A 21,232-nucleotide genomic window follows, 5' to 3' on the forward strand; every position below is an offset into this window, starting at 1 on the left:
GTCAAAAAGTGTGTATACGGGAGAATTCGGACAATGAAAACGCCCGCGAAATGTGCTGTTTGGCAGGGATCTTTGGAACTTTGTTATGCGTACCTGTAAATGCCTGTGAAGGCCCGAAAACAGGAACTTGTCTGACCACATGCTGTTAGTTGATGGCTTGGCTTTTTAAATGCTAATTTGTTTTGGGACTGGCTCAAGTTTGCCCCTATTCCCCTGCCCCCCTCATTAGTATTCAGGAAAGGTGATAGGCTTTACATTGTGTCAATCTTCAACAAGTGTTACGGAGAGCAGAGTGGAGATGTTACTCCTTTACATAGGGACAATATGGCTCTTAAATCTCTGAGTCCAAACGAAAACAGACTGGTGTATATGGCAAATGAAAGTTTGAAGAGGATATTTGAAAAGCTGGAGATGATGGACATGAGGTTGGATAAGATGGAGGCTGACATCAATGAGCTCAAAGAGGCAAAAGAGGAGCCTGCTTCAAAGAAATTAAAGAGAGCTGGGAATAATTCTGTTGCGGTAAGTTATTTTCTGACCATCACAGTGTCTGCTTAACTTTGTGTGCTTTATTTATAAATCTATTCGAATTGAGCCCTCATACTATGTTGGATTTTTACAGGAAGCTGTATGGAGATTGCACAATGGGGAAAACAACATACACAAATATGACGCACAGACAAGGTATATCTTTAAAACTATGCTTTCATAACAGTCTTTTCTTCTAAATTATATTTTTAATCAACCTTCTTTAATTACTGCTTCACAGTCTATCCTCCCCCCACAACCTCGAGGTCATAATCTTTTTAATGGCTGTACCGGACATAGATCCTGCTGTTGTTAAAGGTAAGTCACAAGAGAATATACCAAGGCTACAACTTTTTAACTGTATAGATTAGTTAGTCACAAATAAACATATTCTCCATCATAATCTCCATCTCTCTAGCATCCTGCAAGCCATATTTTGAAACTGTTAGAAGGGGTTACAGGATGGCCCAAGATGATAACAAAGACAAGATGGAGGACAGCAGGATCATTATGCTCATGAGACAAAGAAAAAGAAGAGTAAGTATAAATACATATAAATCTGAGTAAAAGCCTCAGCTTGGGAGAGGCTCCCATCCCAACACATTTGATATTTTCAGTGGTTTAATTACTTTTTTCCCTCCCATTTTGCAGCTACTGAGCTGCAGGACTGGGGTTCCCCAGACAGAGGAAGATGCAGCTATCTGGAAGACTGCAACAGTTGACCACATGTCTGAACAGTAGGATGCCACATTGGATGGAAAGTCGGTGTGGGTTGTTCGGGTTATTATATTGTTTTACATATATTATACACAGGCCTTATACATTATATGGGGTTATTTATTGTATGACTAATAGTAAAATGTATTCTGTGCTAATGTTTTTTTTTATTTATAGAGTTTTGACTGTGTGTATATAAATATATATGTCATGTGCCCAGTGTCATTTACAAATAATAAAAATAACAAACTCAACTTTGTCTATCTGATTGTCTTGACATTATAACCATGAACACCAATGACAATGAATATTAATAATGAGTAATAATAAACCCAAATGAGGCCATAAACTGGACCAATAGTGTGGGGGTTTAGAGGAGGGACAAAGCATTGAGCACCCAATCCTATGTAAGATCTCTGACCAATTGAAGGAGGCCACTGCCTTGTGTCCCAAAGGTGTGAAATGCTAATGTTCCCTTGCATTGACCCCGACCTGGGGATTATTCACCATGGTAACTGATGGCCCTAGTGGCTCCCTGCTGTGCCCCAAACTTGGTACATATCCAGGAGTTTTCGGGATTGTGTGACGGGACAGCAAACTCCCGTATACACACGTTTATTTGTGGAGTACTCAGGAGTTTTACATGCCCGATTACAGCTCTTTTCACGCAGTGGGGGACAGTGAGTCATAAGGTTACTTTACCAGTGGTGCTGTATGCTTCTGGGCTCAAACAGCAAGTAGAACAGGTGGGGATCTTCACAGTACACAGTACTCTCTCTTCAGTTCACTATATCACTCTGGGCTTCTGACGGGGGCAGATATAATATCCTTCCACGAACGTGTAAGCATGGATAGGGCTACTTCTCAGCAAAGACACATCACACTCGTGTTCACTTCAATTCCACAGGCAAAAATCAATGTGTATTAATAAGGCAAAAGCACTGCAATTCACTCACACGGTAGGGCTGATCAGAGGCCTCGCTCTGTTTGTTGTGCTCACTTTACATGGGGTTTCACTTTCAATTCCTCCTCCACACACTCTGAAACACATAGCTCCTCCAACAGTCAGATCCACACTCACTGTATCCTCTTCAAGCGGTTTAAATGTTCATAAGTTAAAATCAGTTCACTTATCTTTGCTCTTTCCTTTCCCAGCACAGATCCAGTCGATAGCTCAGACCAGCAGGCTTCCTACAAACAATCACTCTGATCCAGCAAGCTTAAATGGGCGTCTCTCCCTTTCCCCTGTCCCTTCCTTGTCAGTGGGTCCTCCATCTGAGCCTCCTCCATCTGTGTCTTCCCCGTCTGAGCCCTCCTCTCCCTTCTGTCCGTGTCCTTTTATCTTGTTTATCTTGACTCGTCAAACAGGAAACCTGTGTGAGTGCCGCTCCTCTCTCTCTCGCACCTGCAGTGCATTAGCGCTAATCAGTGCGGGCATGATTCCATCACGCCCGGAGCTGCAGTGGTGTGTTGCACACAATCCGTTCCCCTAGGAAACTTGCGACTCTGAGGAGGGTTCCGATCGCCAAGCGATTTTGTCACCCGTGACACTTTACTACAGCTTAAGTGAAATAAATGCAATATTTTCCAAATACATATTTTAGACACATTTTCATTAATAAGCAAAATAAGCCTATATCAATGAAGTGGAGTCAACGTTTTTTTTAATCACTTTTATTTTGATAAACATGACACAATATAACATCATGACTAGATGAAAAGATTGTTACTGTTATAAAAAACTGATTTGTGAGTTTTAGTGGAACTAAAGGTGTGAGAATAAACACCAAACGCATGTGATCGTTGTCATGCGGTGAATCAGGCCAATCGTGGAACAGCTGTGTCGTCATCAGAGCTCGTGCAGCCGCTCTTGAGAAACTGCGCTGGCTGAGTCCTCCGGCTACTCTCGAATCGCTCTCGCGTTACTATAGGCGCTTTTCCACTGCATAGTACGGTACGGTTCGGTTCGGTACGGCTCACTTGTGGTGCTTTTCCACTGCATGGTACGGTACAGTACGGTTCGCTTCAGGTCGCTTTAAATGGTACCTGGTCTGTTGAGGTTCCAAGCGTACCGTACCGGTACTAAAATGTGACGTGAAACACTGCAGATCACTGATTGGTCAGACAGAATCGTCACTACCAGCGTCACTACTAGCGTCATTGGATTTGCGACACGAGACACTTTTTTAGCAGTATTTTTGTTTTGCTGCCATCAGCCTCATTTTAAACACATTTTTCCGTCTAGCAGTTAAAAACAACCACATACCGAGAATCAGGAACACCATCCCCTCGATAGTCTCCATTGTTCCTGTGTTGTGGGTTTGAAAATGTGGCGCTTTTAAGATGATGTCATGGCAGTAGAGGCGCGCGCAAATAACGATCAGTCCCACACACTTTGAAGGGGTACTACTGCAGTGGAAACGCAAAGCGAACCGAACTGTTCCGCGCCGAGTCGAAGCGTACTGAGCCGAACCGTACCGTACTATGCAGTGGAAATCAACGGGGTCACTGTGTCCATTTATTTTACTGTCTATGTGTGAAGTCAGCGCTGCATCAAGTCGGACAAAATTTCTAACCGGCATGCACTGCTTCAAGACAGCCGCCGATCGGTCTGCGCAGAGCTGCATGAAGTCCAACAAGCCTAATGTGTCTGTGTGGATTCTGACATTTAATTTCTGGCCAACAAATACAAATGCATTTTGCTTCTTAAGAAATGTACCAAATATGAACAAAATAATAGTAAAAAATATACATACACTCTTTGTGCAAATTAAAGTTATAAAACTGTCACACAACTTCACTGGTACTGTATAGCCAACTTGACGTATTTTATTCCTCACAAAATAAACAGTTTAACAAATGTTCTCAATATAATACTGATGTCCTATAAATAATTATAATAAAAAATTGTTTCTCCAACACACCCGGCTATGTGTAAATGTGGCCTTAGATTTTATGCATTTTCTACAATTAGGAGAATAAAGAGATTTTTAACATCACCCAGCATCTGCTTTCTGAAGAAGGCACAAATATGTCCATTAAAAAAATCATTTACCAGTTACTTAAAGAATTTAAGTTGAGAAGCAAAACTTATAGATTTTTTTATTTTGTACACATACATTTTAATTTCACATAACTTAAAATATTTGACAAAGCTAATACATTTAACTTGATTGAGATCATGCAATCTCAATTTAAATATTTTGGTAGTGGAAACTTACTATAGCTATAACCTAACTATATCTATAGCTAAAACCACTGTAGCTAATTCAGTAAATGTTAAGTTGCTAATTTGTAGGAATGGCATAGCATAGTAATTGCTGAATGAATATGGCATAAAACATGAAACATTTAACATATATACTTTTCTCAGACCAACTCAAGCTCCTATGTCAACATGATGATAATCCCAGCAGAAAAAAATAACATGACAGAAACTCTTCTAAATTAGCAGAGCAATATATTAAAGACTATTATATCTCCAACTTAACATTTCTTTTGAAATAGAAATCTCAGTTTCAGTAATTTTAAGTTTTAAGTTTGTCTAAATTAAATGAAGTTCATAAAACTCAATAAAATGTACCAATTCAGATTATTTAAAATGTGTCAGCTTTGTGAACTGAAAGTCTGAAAACCCCATAAAAGTAAAGTCATCCTACTCAAACAATTCATTCAAGGGCGTATTCATAGGGGAAGTGTTCACGACATGTTGAGGTTTTCGCAAGCCAATGTGTATTTATAGATACAGATTTAAAATTCAAAGAGAAAAGATTGTCTATCTACTGTATCTACACGTGACTTTCACGTTGCCATGGTAATCAGTCACTCGCGCTCGTGCATCACCATCACCACACGCCCGTGCTCGCACCCGCACTGAATCCATCGTCGAAGGTCGAAATGAATTCAAAACGGGAAAAAACACTTCACACTTTTTTCGCAAAAAAGTCAAGAACTGTAAGTTGTAATGTGGTATCCGAATTTGGTTGCTCATTGTCATTGATGAATAACTTTGCCTAATTTTCTGCCATTATCTAACTTATTTGCTTGAATCATGCAGCGTTGCACTTGACTTGTAACATGTGTACATGATGTTTACCATATAATAAGGTAACACTTTACAATTAGATTAAAAAAGTTTGTAGACAAACGTTAAGTTTTCTTTAAAAAGCCTAACCAGAAAGTTTGAAGAAGTTTTAAAAGCATGAAGTTTGAATGTTTTCAATATGAATGACAGTTTTGGTTAAGTAAAACAGACAGACAGACAGACAGACAGACAGACAGACAGACAGACAGACAGACAGACAGACAGACAGACAGACAGACAGATAGATAGATAGATAGATAGATAGATAGATAGATAGATAGATAGATAGATAGATTGTTAACTAATGAAACCTTAGTGTTACCATTCAATATAAATGCAGTATGCAATTGTATGCATTAATGTTCTGATTTAGGTCTTAATTTATAGGGTTCAATAATATTATTGCACTAATTTAATGTTTTTTTTTCTTCTTCTGTGTTGTCAAGATTGATCAAGAAACAGGGAGCCTATGGTTGTCAGGTCAGAAAGAGGATGACACTCAAAAAAAAGAAACTTCACAGGTGAAAAGTAATAGACTGGCTTTTAAAAAAAGCTTGAATCATGCAGTGTTGTACTTGTAACATGTGTACATGATGTTTACCATATAATAAGGTAACACTTTACAATTAGATTAAAAAAGTTTGTAGACAAACGTTAAGTTTTCTTTAAAAAGCCTAACCAGAAAGTTTGAAGAAGTTTTAAAAGCATGAAGTTTGAATGTTTTCAATATGAAAGACAGTTTTGGTTACTGTAAGTAAAACAGATAGATAGATAGCTTAGATTCGGCAGTTTCAAGTAGCTTAAAATGCTGAGACATAATGTTAACTTTGTATAAATAATCTGCTGCTTTTGAAAAAAAAAGCCTAAAATGAGAAGCATAAATGTGAATGAACACTTAACTGTTTATTGTATCGTATTGTTCTACTAGTTTAAGATCTCCTTACTGTGACATGTGTCATTTCAGTTCAATACATATCTGCAAATGTGTGGTTTGAGTGACTTTTATTTCCTTCCTGAAATGTGGACTAACAATGTAGAGTGTGAATGTGAAAGTATCCATGTGTGACATTCACATACAAAACAATGTACACAAAAAATATTTTTAAAATATGTAAACAATATAGTAAAATATACAATACCATGTGCAATATAGATTACAGAACATCTGTATTCCTTTTTTTCTTTCTGTTTTATCGCTTTACACATGAATAGCATATTAAGCCAATTAAGCAATAACTGGTCTACAAAGGTCTAAAAAAAAAAGTATAATGCTTGACATTCTGTCCCCCTCACTTTTGAAATGATTGCTACGCCCCTGAATTCATTTTTGTGAGCTTTAAAGTGTATGCGTTTCTTTCAATCTATTTTTGAGATACACAAAAAGTATGTACACTTGTTTTTGTTCTATTTTAGTATAGCCTAGTTCCCTTATGCAGAGTAGGCTATTGTCTGGCAGTCTCAACACAAGGAAAAAAGGAAATGAAAATGTGAGGAAATGAAACATGCAATTATGCAGAGGTGACTTTCGTTAAATTCTCACGTCTTTTAAGACTTTTCCATTAGACGCTTTTCAAGTTTGCATTGTATTTCCTTATGAAACTGATAACAAAATAAATGATTATGTGATATAAAAGGATCAGACACATCAGATACATTATATGTCAGTGGGTTTTCTCATTCTTTTGAACAGATTTTTTTCTTTTCTCTATCACAATGGCATTCTACTGTAATTTGTTGAGGACAAACTAGTAACCATGTAAACGAATGAACTGTAAATGTGAATTATGCTTTTTAAAGTTTGTACAGTGAATGAAAAAGTGAGAGATGAAACTCTGTTGATGAATAAAGATACATGACAAGGTTTGATCTTACATATCATAAATACTCACAGTTTAGTTTGCCACTATAAATGCTGAATCATAAATGCTATAAATGTTTAGTCTGAATAGACTCGATGTCTTTGGTTCATTAGATCATAATTTCGTTCCTTTTTTGTTTGACATTCTTCTCTTTCTCTCTTCTCCATTAGATCAATCTTTAAATCTGTGCTGGTCAATATAGGTTCTCTCCTGTGTTTATTTCTTGCCTTAATTCTGCCTTTGTATTATCTGTTATAAAAATATAAAGGTTCAATTTAGAGTTGTGAACACAGTAAAAAAATATTTTTTTGAGAAGTTGTAAATAAAACAGATTATCGGAGTATGTTTTACAAAAAACAAGAAAATACTATTTCCGTTTTTCATGTTTAATAATTCAGTGCATTATTTGCCGTTTCTTTGTAATTTGTGAAATTTACTTGCATTTTTATGGATCCAATTGCATTTCCAGTGGATTCCACTGGATCCAATTTTTTTTTTTTCAGCAAAGTTTTTAATTAGTTGTGTCATATCAATCAATAATGATTGATACAATACAGGTTTATGAAGTGTTTTATTTCACTTTGTGATGAGCAGATAAGATGGAATCCTGCGGGGCCGGTTGCGCATGTCTTAAGGAGGGTGGAGCACGCACGGTGTATAAACCACTTAGTATTATAGTCATTATTGTTTTTGGTCAGTCAGCCAGATAACATTTGTCTAATTTGACTGGTCAGCCTAATTGCTAGTTGTTCAGATAGTTCTAGCAGTTCTTAAGTCTTAATTTAGCAGCTACTGCATGTTTATCTGGCTTGTGGTCTACTCAAGGCATCTTGGCGTAGTCACATAAGGCTTTTAACATTAGCCATCCCACCTCAATATTTTTGACAATATTCACCTCAACTGTTTTTGATGTCACCTTTTATTGAAAATGTTTCATCTGGTGCAAGTTCAGAAGTCTCTACACACAGAATTCACTTGTGTGTGTGTGTGTGTGTCTATACACACGCATATATATATACATACTAATGACCAATCAGAATCAAGGACAGAAACTAACAGTTTTATTATATGTATACAACAGTTTGTTCTGGTCATTGAATCCGATTGGCTGAGGTATTTCCAGCCATGCGACGTTCTACCAGTATCTCCACAGGAACCGTTTCACCGGTTGTATCACTTCTCCAATGCATTTGTCACAGCAAGTTTCATGGCAGATGAGCAAACCCACCATAATTTTTTTACCACAATACACTCTCTGAGTCAATCGCTCTTTCTCCCAAATACTCTACATTTAAAACATTGCTTAAGTAATGTAGCGTTAGTAATGGAGGCTTGGGCTCAAACTGTTAAACTGCCAACTTGAGATTTGTATAAATGCCACTTTAATTTATTTGAATAAGCTTTCTTATTTATTTTTTCACAATTGTAATTTGTGCCATCAAACTGTTGTATAAATGCAATGTAACACTCAGCCGAATCTCAGTTGTGCTGATATAGAGCCAAAAAGTACATGGAGCATGATATCGCTTGCTTAAAGTCACAATTTGCATTGTAATTAATTCATATGTATATTTTCCAGATTGCCAATGCTGCAACCATGGAAGAATTATGTCAGGCAACTGAGTGTATAACTGAATACCTGGCAAATGCAGGCTGTCTTCGAGCAATAAAATCCCTCAGAGACAAGGATCAGCTTGTAGATGATATTTTAATGTTCCAGGTTGTGAACAGAGTTCATGGCCCACTTGAACGGTAAGAATGATATATATATATATATATATATGGATGGATGGGAAAAAAAAATAAATATATATATATATATATATATATAAAATGATCATGCTCTCGAGATTAGTATATTCAATTGCACCATCAGTATTGATATTTCTTTATGGCCACATATTTGGACGGTAAGCCAGATAAATAAAAAATAAATAAAATTTTACTTTACAGCTTTAATTTACATTTTAGTACATTTTTACATTCTAAACTTTTTTAATTTTCTTGTGAGATTAGAGTTATTATTGCAGCAACAGGAAGATACAAGAAGAAAAGTGCACATAAAAAGTGAAGAATAAAATGGCCAGAAAAAAAATATATTTGCTTTACAGCTTTAGTTTACATTTGGTATGCCATTTCTAACTTATGTAAAGGTCTCTTCACATAAGCTACATGAATGTATATGTATATGTAATTGTATATTGACTAGTAAACTATACAATTCTCTACAGGCTATCATAAATAACAACCTTATCCCATGAAAATGTGAAAATTTTAGTTTGTGCATAAAAGTAACAATACTTTTATGCACAAACTAAAATTTTCACATTTTCATGGGATAAGGTTTCCCTTTCAAACAAGTTTTTATTTTTCTTGAAGACTCCGGGAGGGCCTGATGACTCTTGGCTTGTTGGAGGCTGTTGTTAAACACAAAGAAGCCTTCAGAACCCTTTTCTGCAGCCCACAACAGCCACTTACTGCAGACACCCTTGAAGACTTGTTTAACATTCGCTACTCTGTTGCTGGAAGTAACAGGCGGGCAGAAGAAAACACTGCAGTAGCTTTTTGGAGGGACTACCTTCTAGATGCAGAAGGCAAGTAATGTAACTGATTGGTATGTTAATGGCTTCTTTTGCAATGGAAATAGTTAGTAACAACATAAAACAGCATGCACCATTTACATCATAAAACAGAATTTTCGTATTTATTTTGTCTTGGTAGCCTTGGTAAGTTAACCTTGTTTAAGGAATACATCACTTGTTACGATCACAGATAGGCTGAACTCTGTTAAAGAGCAACATGCAGGTTGAATTTATTTCTGAATTAATACATTAAATTGTCTGCAGAAGTCTTTTAAAAACACCTGTAGAAATTACTAATGAAATCTCATTTGATGTAGAGATTTTGATGAAAATGTGCAAGGCTCTGGAATACGCCTTTCCCGCTAGCAACGCGTCATATGACGTAGCCCGAGGCAAATACAAGAGCTCGCGGTGACGCGGTCCGCTTTCTCATTGCTAGGTGTTAATGTAGTTAGAGCAGTAGTGAGAGACAGAGAGTTTTAGAGAAGCCAACAATTCCAGCCTGTTAGGAAATTGTGTCAAACAATTTCCTTCTAGGAAAAACAAGGCTTTTTGGTCTTGGGTGCGTTTTGTGCAGGTGAAGAGAGCAGACTTCACTGCCTCGTCTGTTACCACACACACACACACACTCGGTCGTTTGAGGCGCACATTTTACTCGCTTTAAATGGTATCACTAACTGCAGTTGAAAAGCATTATTTATTTGTTGTTATGGCATGGTCATTAGTCAGTGTAGATAGTGCTAACCAGCTTGGATGGATTGCACAATCACTGTCAGTGTAGAATATGAGAAGACAGTATGTTGCTGCCTTAAATTAAGACAATCTAAATGGATGTTTAATCAAGAACAAAGTCGAACGTATGTTTGCTGAAGCAGATTTATTGCAAAAAAACCAAGGTAGTTAGCCAGACAGTAGATGGACCAGCGTTAGCCACGGTGCTAGCTAACTTACATGAACTCACCAAGTCACTTGCCCGATTCGCCACTGTTTTTTCGACACCACAACTCTAACCTTACTTCTCTCCTCTGCCCGTTATTCCTTCCCCGATCTCCCCGACTTCTATGTCGCCTCGGAGGCTCATAATTATATGCCTGTTGGCCATCATAGGCATATTCGTCAACGTCACAGAACGCGGTTTCGTCGTTCGCATCCATTGTAACCTGAGCCTGAACTTGAACAAGACTCCCTCGGCGATCGTCACTTCCGGATAGTGCTTCATAGGGAGTTATTTTATTACAATTTTTCTCAAAATATCGTTAATGGCTAAATATATATATATTACTCCAGTTCAGAAAATCTAGTTGTTTTATCATCAACATAAACAATGCTATATAGGGGTGTCCAACCTGCATGTTGCTCTTTAATTAACCCAGTCCTTGCTTTCTCAGGGTTGGCTGGTTCCAAAAATGCAACCGGGGTAAGTTTAGTCAATGTTCGCTGTGAGAACACAAACATATTCTTGACAGTGACAAATCAGTGACAAATCCATGTGTCACTGTGGGAATGGAGGCAAAAAGTGGCACACTTTTTCTTTTAATCACTTTCTGTGGTGACTCATGGATTCGATGCTCTGTTGAGAATGTCTTTGTGTTTTAACTGTGAACATTCTCTATTGACTGAACTTGCTCCCTGACACGTTTTCGGAATCAGCATACCTGACTAACAGGGATAGTTAACCGAAAAACTAAAATTATCCCATGATTTACTTGCACCTCAAGCCATCCTAGGTGGATATGACTTTCTTCTTTCAGACGAATACAAAGCGTTAAAACGTATCTTGGCTAATCCAGCAATATAATGGCAGCCCAAACAGCAAAAAAATTGTAAAAAAAACTGCATCCATCCATGATTTAAAGTAATCCCAGCTCCAGGGGTTAATAAAGGCCTTATGAAGCAAATCGATGGGTTTGTGTAAGAAAATACTTTTATTATTATTATTACTATTTTTTTTTAATAACTGAAAGTTAATTTTTGCCTCTAAACTTACCTGGGTATTTTGCATAACCTTCTTTCTAGAACAGAGATGGCCAAAGTTGGCCCGTGGTATCCTTTGATTTGATTGGAAATTTCTTTAAAATGCAAAACTTTACAAATTAAACTGCATTAGTTAATCAGATTGAAGTTGTTTTATATTTATTTTAAATATTATAAAACAAATAAACCCATAGCAACTTTAATGTAATACTGTTTGATTTATGATGCAAAATTTACTTTTGGCCCACGGCCAGCAATCAAGTTTGATTTTTTTTTTTTTTTTGGCCCTTCGTAGGAAAAAGTTTGTGCACCCCTGTTCTAGAATAACTCCCAGGCATCAAATCAGCTCAGACAGTTAAGCATTTTTTTTTTTGTGATTATAAATGTTTATCTTATTAATCAGTCTTGTCACTTTTCTTTTTCAGAGGGCAACTGTAACTGCTCGCTAGAAAAAATCCTTATGTTCACAACTGGATGCAGTGTTCTGCCTGCAATTGGATTAAAGCCTCAGCCATCCATTGAGTTCCTACATACTCCTGATACTACACCTTGGTCCGCTTCACTAAGAGAGAAGTTTCCAACTTCAAACACGTGCATCAACTGCTTGCGTCTCCCTTTACACAAGGACTATGCCAATTTTAAGTCGAATATGGACTTCGGTATTTGCAACACGCAAGGGTTTGGTCAAGAGTAAGATCGTTGTGCATAGGTTTGTTTTAAAGGGATAGTTCACCCAAAAATGATAATTCTGTCATGTACTCACCCTCTTGTTCCAAACCTGTAGTAGTTTCTTTCTTCTGCTGAACACAAAAGTAACAAAAAAATTGATGGACCCCATTGACTTCCATATTATTATTTTTTTCTATTATGAAAGTCAATGGCTACCATCAACTATTTGGATTCCAACATTCTTTAAATTATCCTCCTTTGTGTTCAGTAGAAGAAAGAAACTCATACTGGTTCGGAACAACCTGAGTACTCCCCGTACATGATAGAATTATCATTTTTGGGTGAACTATCCCTTTAAAAGGTGTTTTGTTTTTTTAAGTGGAAAATAGTTCAGCATAAACTGGTTTAGTTGGGTGATAAACTGAATAAAATCCAACAGGTTTAGTTGGGTGATAAACTGAATAAAATCCAACAGGTTTAGTTGGGTGATAAATTGAATAAAGTCCAGCAGGTTTAGTTTGCTTGTATAAACTGACAGGTTTGTGTCAACAACCTTATAAAATCCAACAAATTGGATAAGTTCTATCCATAACAAGTTTACCTCTTAGTGCTCTTTTTGAAACCCTTTCTTTTAGAAACCCTTTCTTTTTATGTACACAATTGTTAAATGTAAACAATTAAAAGAAAAGAATTTTAAAAAAATTGAATGAGTGTTTTTTCTTTATTATTGTATGAAATATAAAAGTAAAACTACTAAAGCCACAGTGTAAAATATTGTGGAAAAAAATCTTGTTTATTGTTTTTAGTCAAATAAAACACTTCAAAGAAAATATTTCTGTTTGGCAGCATGGAAGGGGAGAAATAGACCCATATTCTTGGAAAAATTCTAAAGATTGTCTATTCTACATTGACAAACAAACAGCTTTAAAAACTCGTAGCAAACAAGTTTTCAGATTTGTTTTCACTCAATTAAGGAAAGTTGATGGGAAATTTCATTGCAGCACATTTGATATTTCAATTTCAAGTCTGCAATGCCTTCTATAGCAATCAAAACCTCTTCCTGTTGTTCCTGGCTGAGGTCAACACTGGGTGGATGGACATCAACGGCAGGGAACTGGTCGACCATTTCAGCTGGGAAGTTGTTAATGCCATGTTGTGCCAGAAGTCCTTCTAAATTGTGCTCTGTGAATGGATCATCACCAAACACATTGTTGATAGATGTGCTATTTACCCCCATGTTGGTCAGCATGCCATCAGTCCAGATCTGAGAGGGTGTTCGGTTGTTTTCCGTTCTTAGATGGTGATGATTCCAGGCTTCACGAAACCTGCTCAATCTACTTTGAATTTCAGGTAAATACACAAGATGAAGAGAAAGCTTGTGGACGTCATTTGCAGGATCTAGGGTGCCATTGTCCTCAAAGCTGTAGAACTCATTGTAGAAACTGTGCAAAACATGCAGGAATACATCCCTCCAAAGGCGTTCAATCCTCTGATTGTGTACAGACTCCCCTGTGATGTGGCTTCTGTGCTCCACACCATGAACAACATTCATGAACAATGCCACTTGTGTGTTTTCTCCACCATGATCTGACCGCACTCTGGATGGAAGTCCATAAACACATGTGGCTTTTAAGAACTGTGTGAGCACTGTGGCAGCTCTGTTGTCTGTATTACAGTTTAAGTATGTAATCAGGCGAGAGTATCCATCTATAGCTCCATGAATGACTAAGCCCCATCTGAAAAAAAAACAACAAAAAAAAAAACAGATATTTAACAGCTCTGGCATAATGCTACCACTCACTAAAAAAAACTAATAAGCAGAAATTAAGATGATTTGTGATTGTTTTATTTTACACCTAGTCTAGCCATTTTGCTGATGCATCTTTGTGGATTACTTGTTAGTCTTAATGAATAGTAAATTCAAAGAAACAATCCGATCAGCCAAAACGATGACGCTGTTTTTCATGGCAACGTTGTGTTGTATTTAGCAGCGTCTGTTATCAAGAAATAATAGACCACATTCTACATTAGACTTCTACCAATTATTTATTACAAGCGCTTGGTTGAATTCTAATATAGAATGTGGTGTGTTATTTCTTGATGACAGACACTGCTAAGTACAACCATAGACTAAAAAATATGGACGTCTGTGACATCACCCATAGACTTTATGAAGAACGGTTTTGAGGCTATTTGAAGGTGGTTTGATGTGTTGTGACAGATCATGAATTCATGATCAAGAATTCCACTCTGCGCAGCCTGTTATCAGCTTTCAATCAAACTTAACCACGCCCTTATTTGTCATACATTTTATATCTAAATACGATCTAAACTAACGAGTTAGAAAAAAAAATTCACCCCCCTTGCAGTTGTCAGGCACTCGGAACCTAGCGAAAAATACATGGCACCAACCTGTAAAAACATGAATTTATACTGTGAAAACGAACATTTTAACATTGGGGACTATGGACATTTGCGCCCTTTTGGCACCTGCTGCCCCTAGCGGATTTTCAACATATTGAAGTTTTTCGCACTTCCGGGTCGGTCTCATTTTTTAGATTAGAATGTTGCCAATTGGGTAGAAGCAAAGTCTCTGGTAGAACACACCGTTGCCATGAAAAACAGCGTTGCCATGGATTCTACCTGTAGAGACGGAGTGAACTATTTTCTTTAGCGGAAGCAATACAACCATTTTAAATCAATTCCTTTTCAAAATCAATATTTTGAATCAAATTATTGATTTTTTTTGTAGTTAGTCATGTAATAAGCGGGATAATGCATATTGAGACGGTTGTTATAGTGAATACAAACCCTTCAGGCACTGCTTCGCGTTGGGCTCCTAATCAGCCTGTCGGGTTTGTATTCGCTATAACAAACCCCTCGCTCTACATTTTTCCTTACATCTATATATATATATATATATATGAAGAGTTCAGATGCAAAAGCCTCTAAGTGCCATTTGAAATTTTCTTCTAGAATGATAATTTTTAGCAAGCTTGTATATTTAAAATCAGTGATTTCACTTAAATGGCAATGATAATTACCTATTAATTGTTATTTAAGTGAAATTACTGAACTTAAATATACAAGTTTGATAAAAAATCATCATTAAAGAAGAAAATTTCAAATGGCATTTAGAGGCTTTTCCATCTGAACTCTTCATATATATATATATATATATATATGTGTGTGTGTGTGTGTGTGTGTGTGTTTAATAATATATATATATATATATATATATATATATATTTAAAGAAAATCCTAAATACCTGATGAGACGCATATTTCCATCCATGTGCCACAGACTGTTTGGATATGGCACATAATATGTTCTTCTGGCCACGGCAGTACTCCATCTACGTGCAGCTGCTGCTGGGTCAATGTTCGTCAACATTACTCTCACTCTCTGTCGTGACACCATCAATCCCTCTGCTCGCAGCAATGCTCTCATCATCTGTAATGTTTTGGTATGCAAATAATTACACAGAGTTCGATTTACTCCCAGTTTCACAGACAATGCTTGAAGGGATACTTCAGCCAAAAATGGCAAAAATTATCCCATGATTTACTCACCCTTAAGCCATCCTAGGTGTGTGTGACATTCTTCTTCCAGACGAATACAATCAGCGTTATATTAAAAAAAATGTCCTGGCTCTTCCCAGCTTTACAATGGCAGTGAATGGCCGTTTCTGTTTTGAAGTCCATAAAAGTGCATCCACCCATCATAAAAGTGCATCATCCATCATAAAAGCACATCATCCATCATAAAAGTGCATCATCCATCATAAAAGCACATCATCCATCATAAAAGTGCATCTATCCATGATATGTGCATCTATCCATCAGAAAAGTTAATCTATCCACCATAAAAAGTTCATCTATCCATCATAAGTGTTCCACATGGCTCTGAGGGGTTAATAAGGCCTTCTGAAGCAATGTGTTCGCGTAAGAAAATTCGCTTTAAAAAGGCCTTTATAAAGCGCCTTAATTAAAAAGGCCTTTGCTTAGATGCATTATGCTCTCATATTTGTATATGCATGGTCATAGTTTGCAATGTACAGAACAGAGTGATCAAGTCACTTTTTTTCCAAATTATTGCAACATCTGCATTTGACTGGTGAGTGGATTCTGAAACACCTCTGATCTGAACTGCGTACTAGAATACTAGCCTTACTCAGGATCAGCCTACATTTTAAAAACGGACTAAAAAATTCACATTTAAAGTAACAAAATGTAAAATTACAATACTAAGTTACAACATTATAGAGATCAAAAAGTTTGTTACTACCTCATTGCCAGATCTGGGATATAACGCATGAAGTCGTCTAATGTGCTGTTCCAACTCCTCATCAGTCAACGATCTTGACATGGAATTCCTAGTTGGCAGCCCTAGAGCTTTTGTTCTCTTATATAAAAATGATGCCGAACATCCCAAAAGTTGGGCCATGCGCTTGATGGTGTAGCCCTGGGTCACCAAGAATTCCAGCTGTTGTCTTGTAACTGTTATCTTAGGTCTCCCTCGCTGACCTGCGGATATACAAACATTGTTAAACAAAATTGATTAACAACAATAAATGACATATTGCGTAAAATAAATATTTTTACACAAAAATATGCTAATCTTGTTTTAACATAAACTAATAGTATAATAGAATAAATCATAGAATAATAGTAATGCATTTTGTATTGTGACAATGATAGGATTTATTTTGCCACAATATATTTTTTTGTTTATTTTGTTCTTTATGAAGCATAAACATGTAATATTTGCCAAAACCACAAGACAAATTTCTGAAGCTAATGTAGGGATACCTAATTATCTTATTGACTTTTATTTTTGAACAAATTCTTGTTTACTCAAATGGAAGTATATGAATACAAAACCTTAAAAAAGTAAAACTCTTAAAATATTTTTATTTTAAATATTTAGGTTGTTGAGATTAATAATGATAATGCCTTAAATTGATAATGCCTTTTCTTCTTTGTTATTTAATTCCATGCTTTGCTTTTAGTGTCATTCGATCTGAACAATGTCATTATGAATGTATATTTCAACGTCTAATAAACATGTTTAGAGTCGAGTCAAGTCACATTTATTTACAGGTATTATAGACAGGTATTGTTTACTGGGAAACCCTGTAAGAACAGAATGTTTGGCAGCAGGGGTGTTTCTACACTTTTATCAGTATTTGGGCAACAAGTAACATTGGGCTGCCCTAACATTTTCCAATTTCTTTAATAATAAATAAATACTGTGCATCAATAATGTACTGTATGAATTCTCTAGCTCAACATTATCTGCATAACTATAACTAAACATGAATTTTATTTAAAACAAAACAATGACGTGAAGACAACTTTTTATGTGTTTTTGAACTGCATATAGAATCTCAAGATTTCTCATTGGGAATTCCACTGTTGTAAAAAAATTTAAAACGTATTGATAACAATAAGAACGAGTTTCTTAAGAATTATGATTGTATTTGCCTGTATTTTTTTTTTCTTTTCATTTTTATGTTAATGTAGGCTATTCAATGCAGTGCTGCTTATTTTCTTGAAATACAAAAGAACTGCACGTGTTCACATTAAAAAGCTTTTTTGTTTGTTTGTTTTTTACCCATTTACACAAAATAGTATTAAAGGTACCCTACCATGCTGCAGTGAAATACTGAGCATAGTTCATAAAACCAAAAGCCAAAGTCAATAGTTTAATTCCCTCGAGTGCTGTAGCGTTTTTTGATAACTTATTTTATTTTTATTATCACCAGTCATCAAAGTAAACACGGTAAACGGTAAACACTACAGGTGGATGATGGTCAGACACTGAGAAGTTTAGGACTTAGCCTACTTTTTAATTAGTCTTCTCATTAACACCATATTTATTCATTCGGAAAGATTTGGGAATGCGGGACATGAAAACGAGACGCGAGATTAATAAATAACATAACGCCTCTTTTAAACGAGACCAGAGTAACAGCGTGTTTCCGAGCAGCATCTGTGTGAAAGACCTCACCTGAGCGAATTCTAGGAACTGTGAAGGCGTCTGCTCTGCGCTCCTCGAGTGACACGGACTGTCTGACAAAAGCTCTGAGATCCGATAGACTACTAATAAGTTCCTCCATTGTTTCAGGAGACAGCGAGCCTTCAATTCTTCTTAAATTCAATAAAGTCGAATCAATGGCCTTCAGATGTGCGCTTCCTAAGACTCCATGTCCATGTGCTCTTTCAACATAACTGCATTTTCTGCGAATTTGTTCAACAACCTCAGACATGTTTTACATTAATCCTTTCTCCTCTTCTCCTTCCGTTTCCTGTCATCCTCATATCATATGTTGTTGGTTCATTAATATTCAACATATAATTTGCATACTGATTATTCAAACAGTACTAGTATCAATTAAGGTAAAGATATCTTTGATCTAAAATGTTACTAGTAACTAAAAAATCAGTACTAGTCCTATTTTTTCTTGACAAGTTGGGTATAATTAAATACTAGACACTATTGGAATAAGCACTAGTATCTAATGAATAAGTACTAGTAGGCTATCTAATGAATAAGTACTAGTACCTAAAGAATAAGCACTAGTATCTAAAGAAAATGCACTAGTATCTAAAGAATAAGCACTAGTAGCTAATGAATAGGTACTAGTACTTAATGGAATAGATACTAGTATCTAAAAAATAAGTACTAGTAGCATGAAAATAGAGACTAGTAGGTTAAAATGATTAAATGTTAAAACGGCTTGCCATAATATTGCGTTTTCCGAGGGATATAACTTAGTGTGCTAGGTTAATGTTAAGCTTATGTTAAATATCTGTCAGGAGCTGTAATAAATGTTTTGTTTTGTCTAGAGGCTGATGGGTTTGCTGCATGGTATTTTTCTCAAATGTATCAATGATACATTTCAGCACTTCAGCATGATGGTTCGTATTTGTAAAAGTCTCTCCAAATTGTTCCTCAAACCACTTATCCATCGTCATGCCACGTAGTAATTCGAAATTTACTTTCAACATTTTAGCCTTTTTAATCCTTAAGTTTTTTTTTATGTTTATGTTGATATGTGTGGTTGCTAAGGGTGTTGCTAAGGGCGCAGTGATAAATAGAACCGTTGGGTGAAGCGGTCATAGCCGTGTTTCATCGTGAATAAAGCACAGCTATTGACCATTTAGAATCAATGATTGGAACTAACCGTTTTATAAAGGCAACTTATTTTGAAAACCGGATGTTGTGTGTATCCTCGAGCTAAATTCATCAACTCCGAGCCAATTTGATATGTTGTATGTGGTTCTCCTATAGCGTAATGTTACGACCCCAGTCTGGGTCATATTATGTCGTTTTGGTTGTTCTTTTCATTTGATTTGTAGGTTGGAGTTGGAGTGAGTGACGTCATGATGGACTGATGGTGTTCACCTGTGTTAAGAGCTGATGCCGGCAAATAAAAGCAGCTCCCTTCAGTCGTGACGGGCGCGCTCTCCCCTCGTGCCATTATTTTGTTGCTTTTGTTATTGTCTTGTTCTTATTTTTACTTTAATAAATGTTATTCCTTTTTCATTAAATCTTACGTGTCATTCCCTTCTTTGTCGCGGCTTGTGAGCCGGCCGTGACAAATGGGGGCTCGTCCGCTTGTTTGTAAAACCTTTGAAATTTCCTGTTATTTGTCGACCTGATTTGGAAAGCGTTTTTGTTGCGTTCGGTTATTTTGTAATGAACTTGGCACGTTCATTAACTGAACGAAAAAAAACCGGAAGAATGTTTGTTTGAACGCTATTGTTTGGGAGGTCGCATTCGTCGTTTGAAGGGAAATGCGCGTTGGATTTATTTGTTTTGAGGACATGTGTTGCTGTATCAGTTAGCTGTTCTGTGCTGTCTCTAAGAGGTAAGTGATTTTACTAATCTTATTGTGGTGAGAATATTGTTGAAGTTCCCTTGGTTAGGTGTAGCTGCTTGGTCCCTTTTGGAACAAGTGGGTAATGTAATTTTTTTTATTTTTGTGTGGTGACCGTGAGTAGAGCAGTTGTCTCGGGAGCATGTCCGTGGTATGAGATAGTCGCCAGCGTGCTGGTTGCTTTTCTTGTACCAGCGGTAGTTGGTGCTTAAATACCCCTCGCCAGTAACCACACGAAGATTAGGGGTGAGTTAGTTAGTTGTTTTTTCCTATAGATAGGGAAGGGGAACGTTTTATTCTTACCACGTGAGGTTTGTGAATCACATTATTAATGGTAAAGTAATGTCTACCCTTGTAGAAGATTTTATTAATTCTCCCTCTGTAGCATTACTTGAGTCGTTTTCAAAAGATTAGTTGTTTAGCATTGCGGATCATTATGAAATCGAGCTTGTAGATAAAAGATTAAAAGAGAGTACAATTAGAGAAACAGTTAAAACAAAATTGATAGAACAAGCTATATTGATTGAAATGGCTGATACAGCTACTAGTCAAACTAAACCACCCGTTGGCTCGTTAACTTTTGAACAACAGGAAAGGTTATTGCTGTTACAGCTTGAAATGGAGCGTGAGAGGAATAAAACTAAACAGACAGATTTACAGCTGCAGAAATACCGTTTGGATATTATGAGAGAAGACCGAAATGGAGATGGTTCAGAAGATGATTTTCAGGGAGCTTCTAGACTATTTGACGTTGCGGGAAATTTGCGTTTGATGCCTAAGTTTTGTGAGCGAGATCCGGATACATTTTTTACCTTGTTTGAACGAATTGCGGACGCGAGAGGTTGGCCCAGTAAGGAACGTACACTGCTCTTACAGTGCGTGTTTACTGGTAGGGCTCAGGAAGTGTATTCATCTCTTCCAGTCTCAGACTGT

The 21,232-nt window shown here is 36.6% G+C and overlaps 3 protein-coding genes across 3 annotated transcripts; 2 read left to right on the forward strand and 1 right to left on the reverse strand.

The window, feature by feature from the left end:
• Positions 1-15: 15 nt before the first annotated feature.
• LOC148997650 (uncharacterized) lies at positions 16-1,858 on the forward strand. Its single transcript, XM_089123349.1, has 5 exons — positions 16-522; positions 623-684; positions 770-846; positions 947-1,065; positions 1,180-1,858. The coding sequence occupies exons 1-5, from the start codon at positions 325-327 to the stop codon at positions 1,267-1,269; spliced, it is 546 nt and encodes a 181-aa protein (XP_088979475.1). The 5' UTR covers positions 16-324; the 3' UTR covers positions 1,270-1,858.
• Positions 1,859-8,771: 6,913 nt separating this feature from the next.
• LOC148997651 (G2/M phase-specific E3 ubiquitin-protein ligase-like) lies at positions 8,772-13,100 on the forward strand. Its single transcript, XM_089123325.1, has 3 exons — positions 8,772-8,940; positions 9,568-9,782; positions 12,170-13,100. Exons 1-3 carry the CDS (start codon positions 8,786-8,788, stop codon positions 12,436-12,438), a joined length of 639 nt encoding a protein of 212 aa, XP_088979451.1. The 5' UTR covers positions 8,772-8,785; the 3' UTR covers positions 12,439-13,100.
• A 127-nt stretch (positions 13,101-13,227) lies between these two features.
• Positions 13,228-18,819, reverse strand: LOC148997652 (uncharacterized). The gene is made up of 4 exons (XM_089123353.1): positions 18,427-18,819; positions 16,702-16,940; positions 15,683-15,867; positions 13,228-14,149 (listed from the first exon to the last, which is right to left on the reverse strand). The coding sequence occupies exons 1-4, from the start codon at positions 18,683-18,685 to the stop codon at positions 13,375-13,377; spliced, it is 1,458 nt and encodes a 485-aa protein (XP_088979479.1). The 5' UTR covers positions 18,686-18,819; the 3' UTR covers positions 13,228-13,374.
• Positions 18,820-21,232: the final 2,413 nt, after the last annotated feature.

This window comes from Pimephales promelas, chromosome 2, assembly GCF_988280905.1.
Source record: "Pimephales promelas chromosome 2, fPimPro1.hap1.1, whole genome shotgun sequence".
NCBI classification, from domain to species: domain Eukaryota; kingdom Metazoa; phylum Chordata; class Actinopteri; order Cypriniformes; family Leuciscidae; genus Pimephales; species Pimephales promelas.

Coding starts and splice junctions, on each gene's coding strand:
- LOC148997652 (XM_089123353.1), bottom strand. CDS start 18,685: ATGTCTGAGGTTGTTGAACAAATTCGCAGAAAATGCAGTTATGTTGAA. Junction 15,868..16,701: donor ATCCCAGATCTGGCAATGAG/GTAGTAACAAAC, acceptor AAAACATTACAG/ATGATGAGAGCATTGCTGCG. Junction 14,150..15,682: donor GGAAATATGCGTCTCATCAG/GTATTTAGGATT, acceptor TTTTTTTTTCAG/ATGGGGCTTAGTCATTCATG.
- LOC148997651 (XM_089123325.1), top strand. CDS start 8,786: ATGGAAGAATTATGTCAGGCAACTGAGTGTATAACTGAATACCTGGCA. Junction 8,941..9,567: donor GTTCATGGCCCACTTGAACG/GTAAGAATGATA, acceptor TTTTTCTTGAAG/ACTCCGGGAGGGCCTGATGA. Junction 9,783..12,169: donor CTACCTTCTAGATGCAGAAG/GCAAGTAATGTA, acceptor TTTCTTTTTCAG/AGGGCAACTGTAACTGCTCG.
- LOC148997650 (XM_089123349.1), top strand. CDS start 325: ATGGCTCTTAAATCTCTGAGTCCAAACGAAAACAGACTGGTGTATATG. Junction 847..946: donor AGATCCTGCTGTTGTTAAAG/GTAAGTCACAAG, acceptor CCATCTCTCTAG/CATCCTGCAAGCCATATTTT. Junction 1,066..1,179: donor TGAGACAAAGAAAAAGAAGA/GTAAGTATAAAT, acceptor CCCATTTTGCAG/CTACTGAGCTGCAGGACTGG.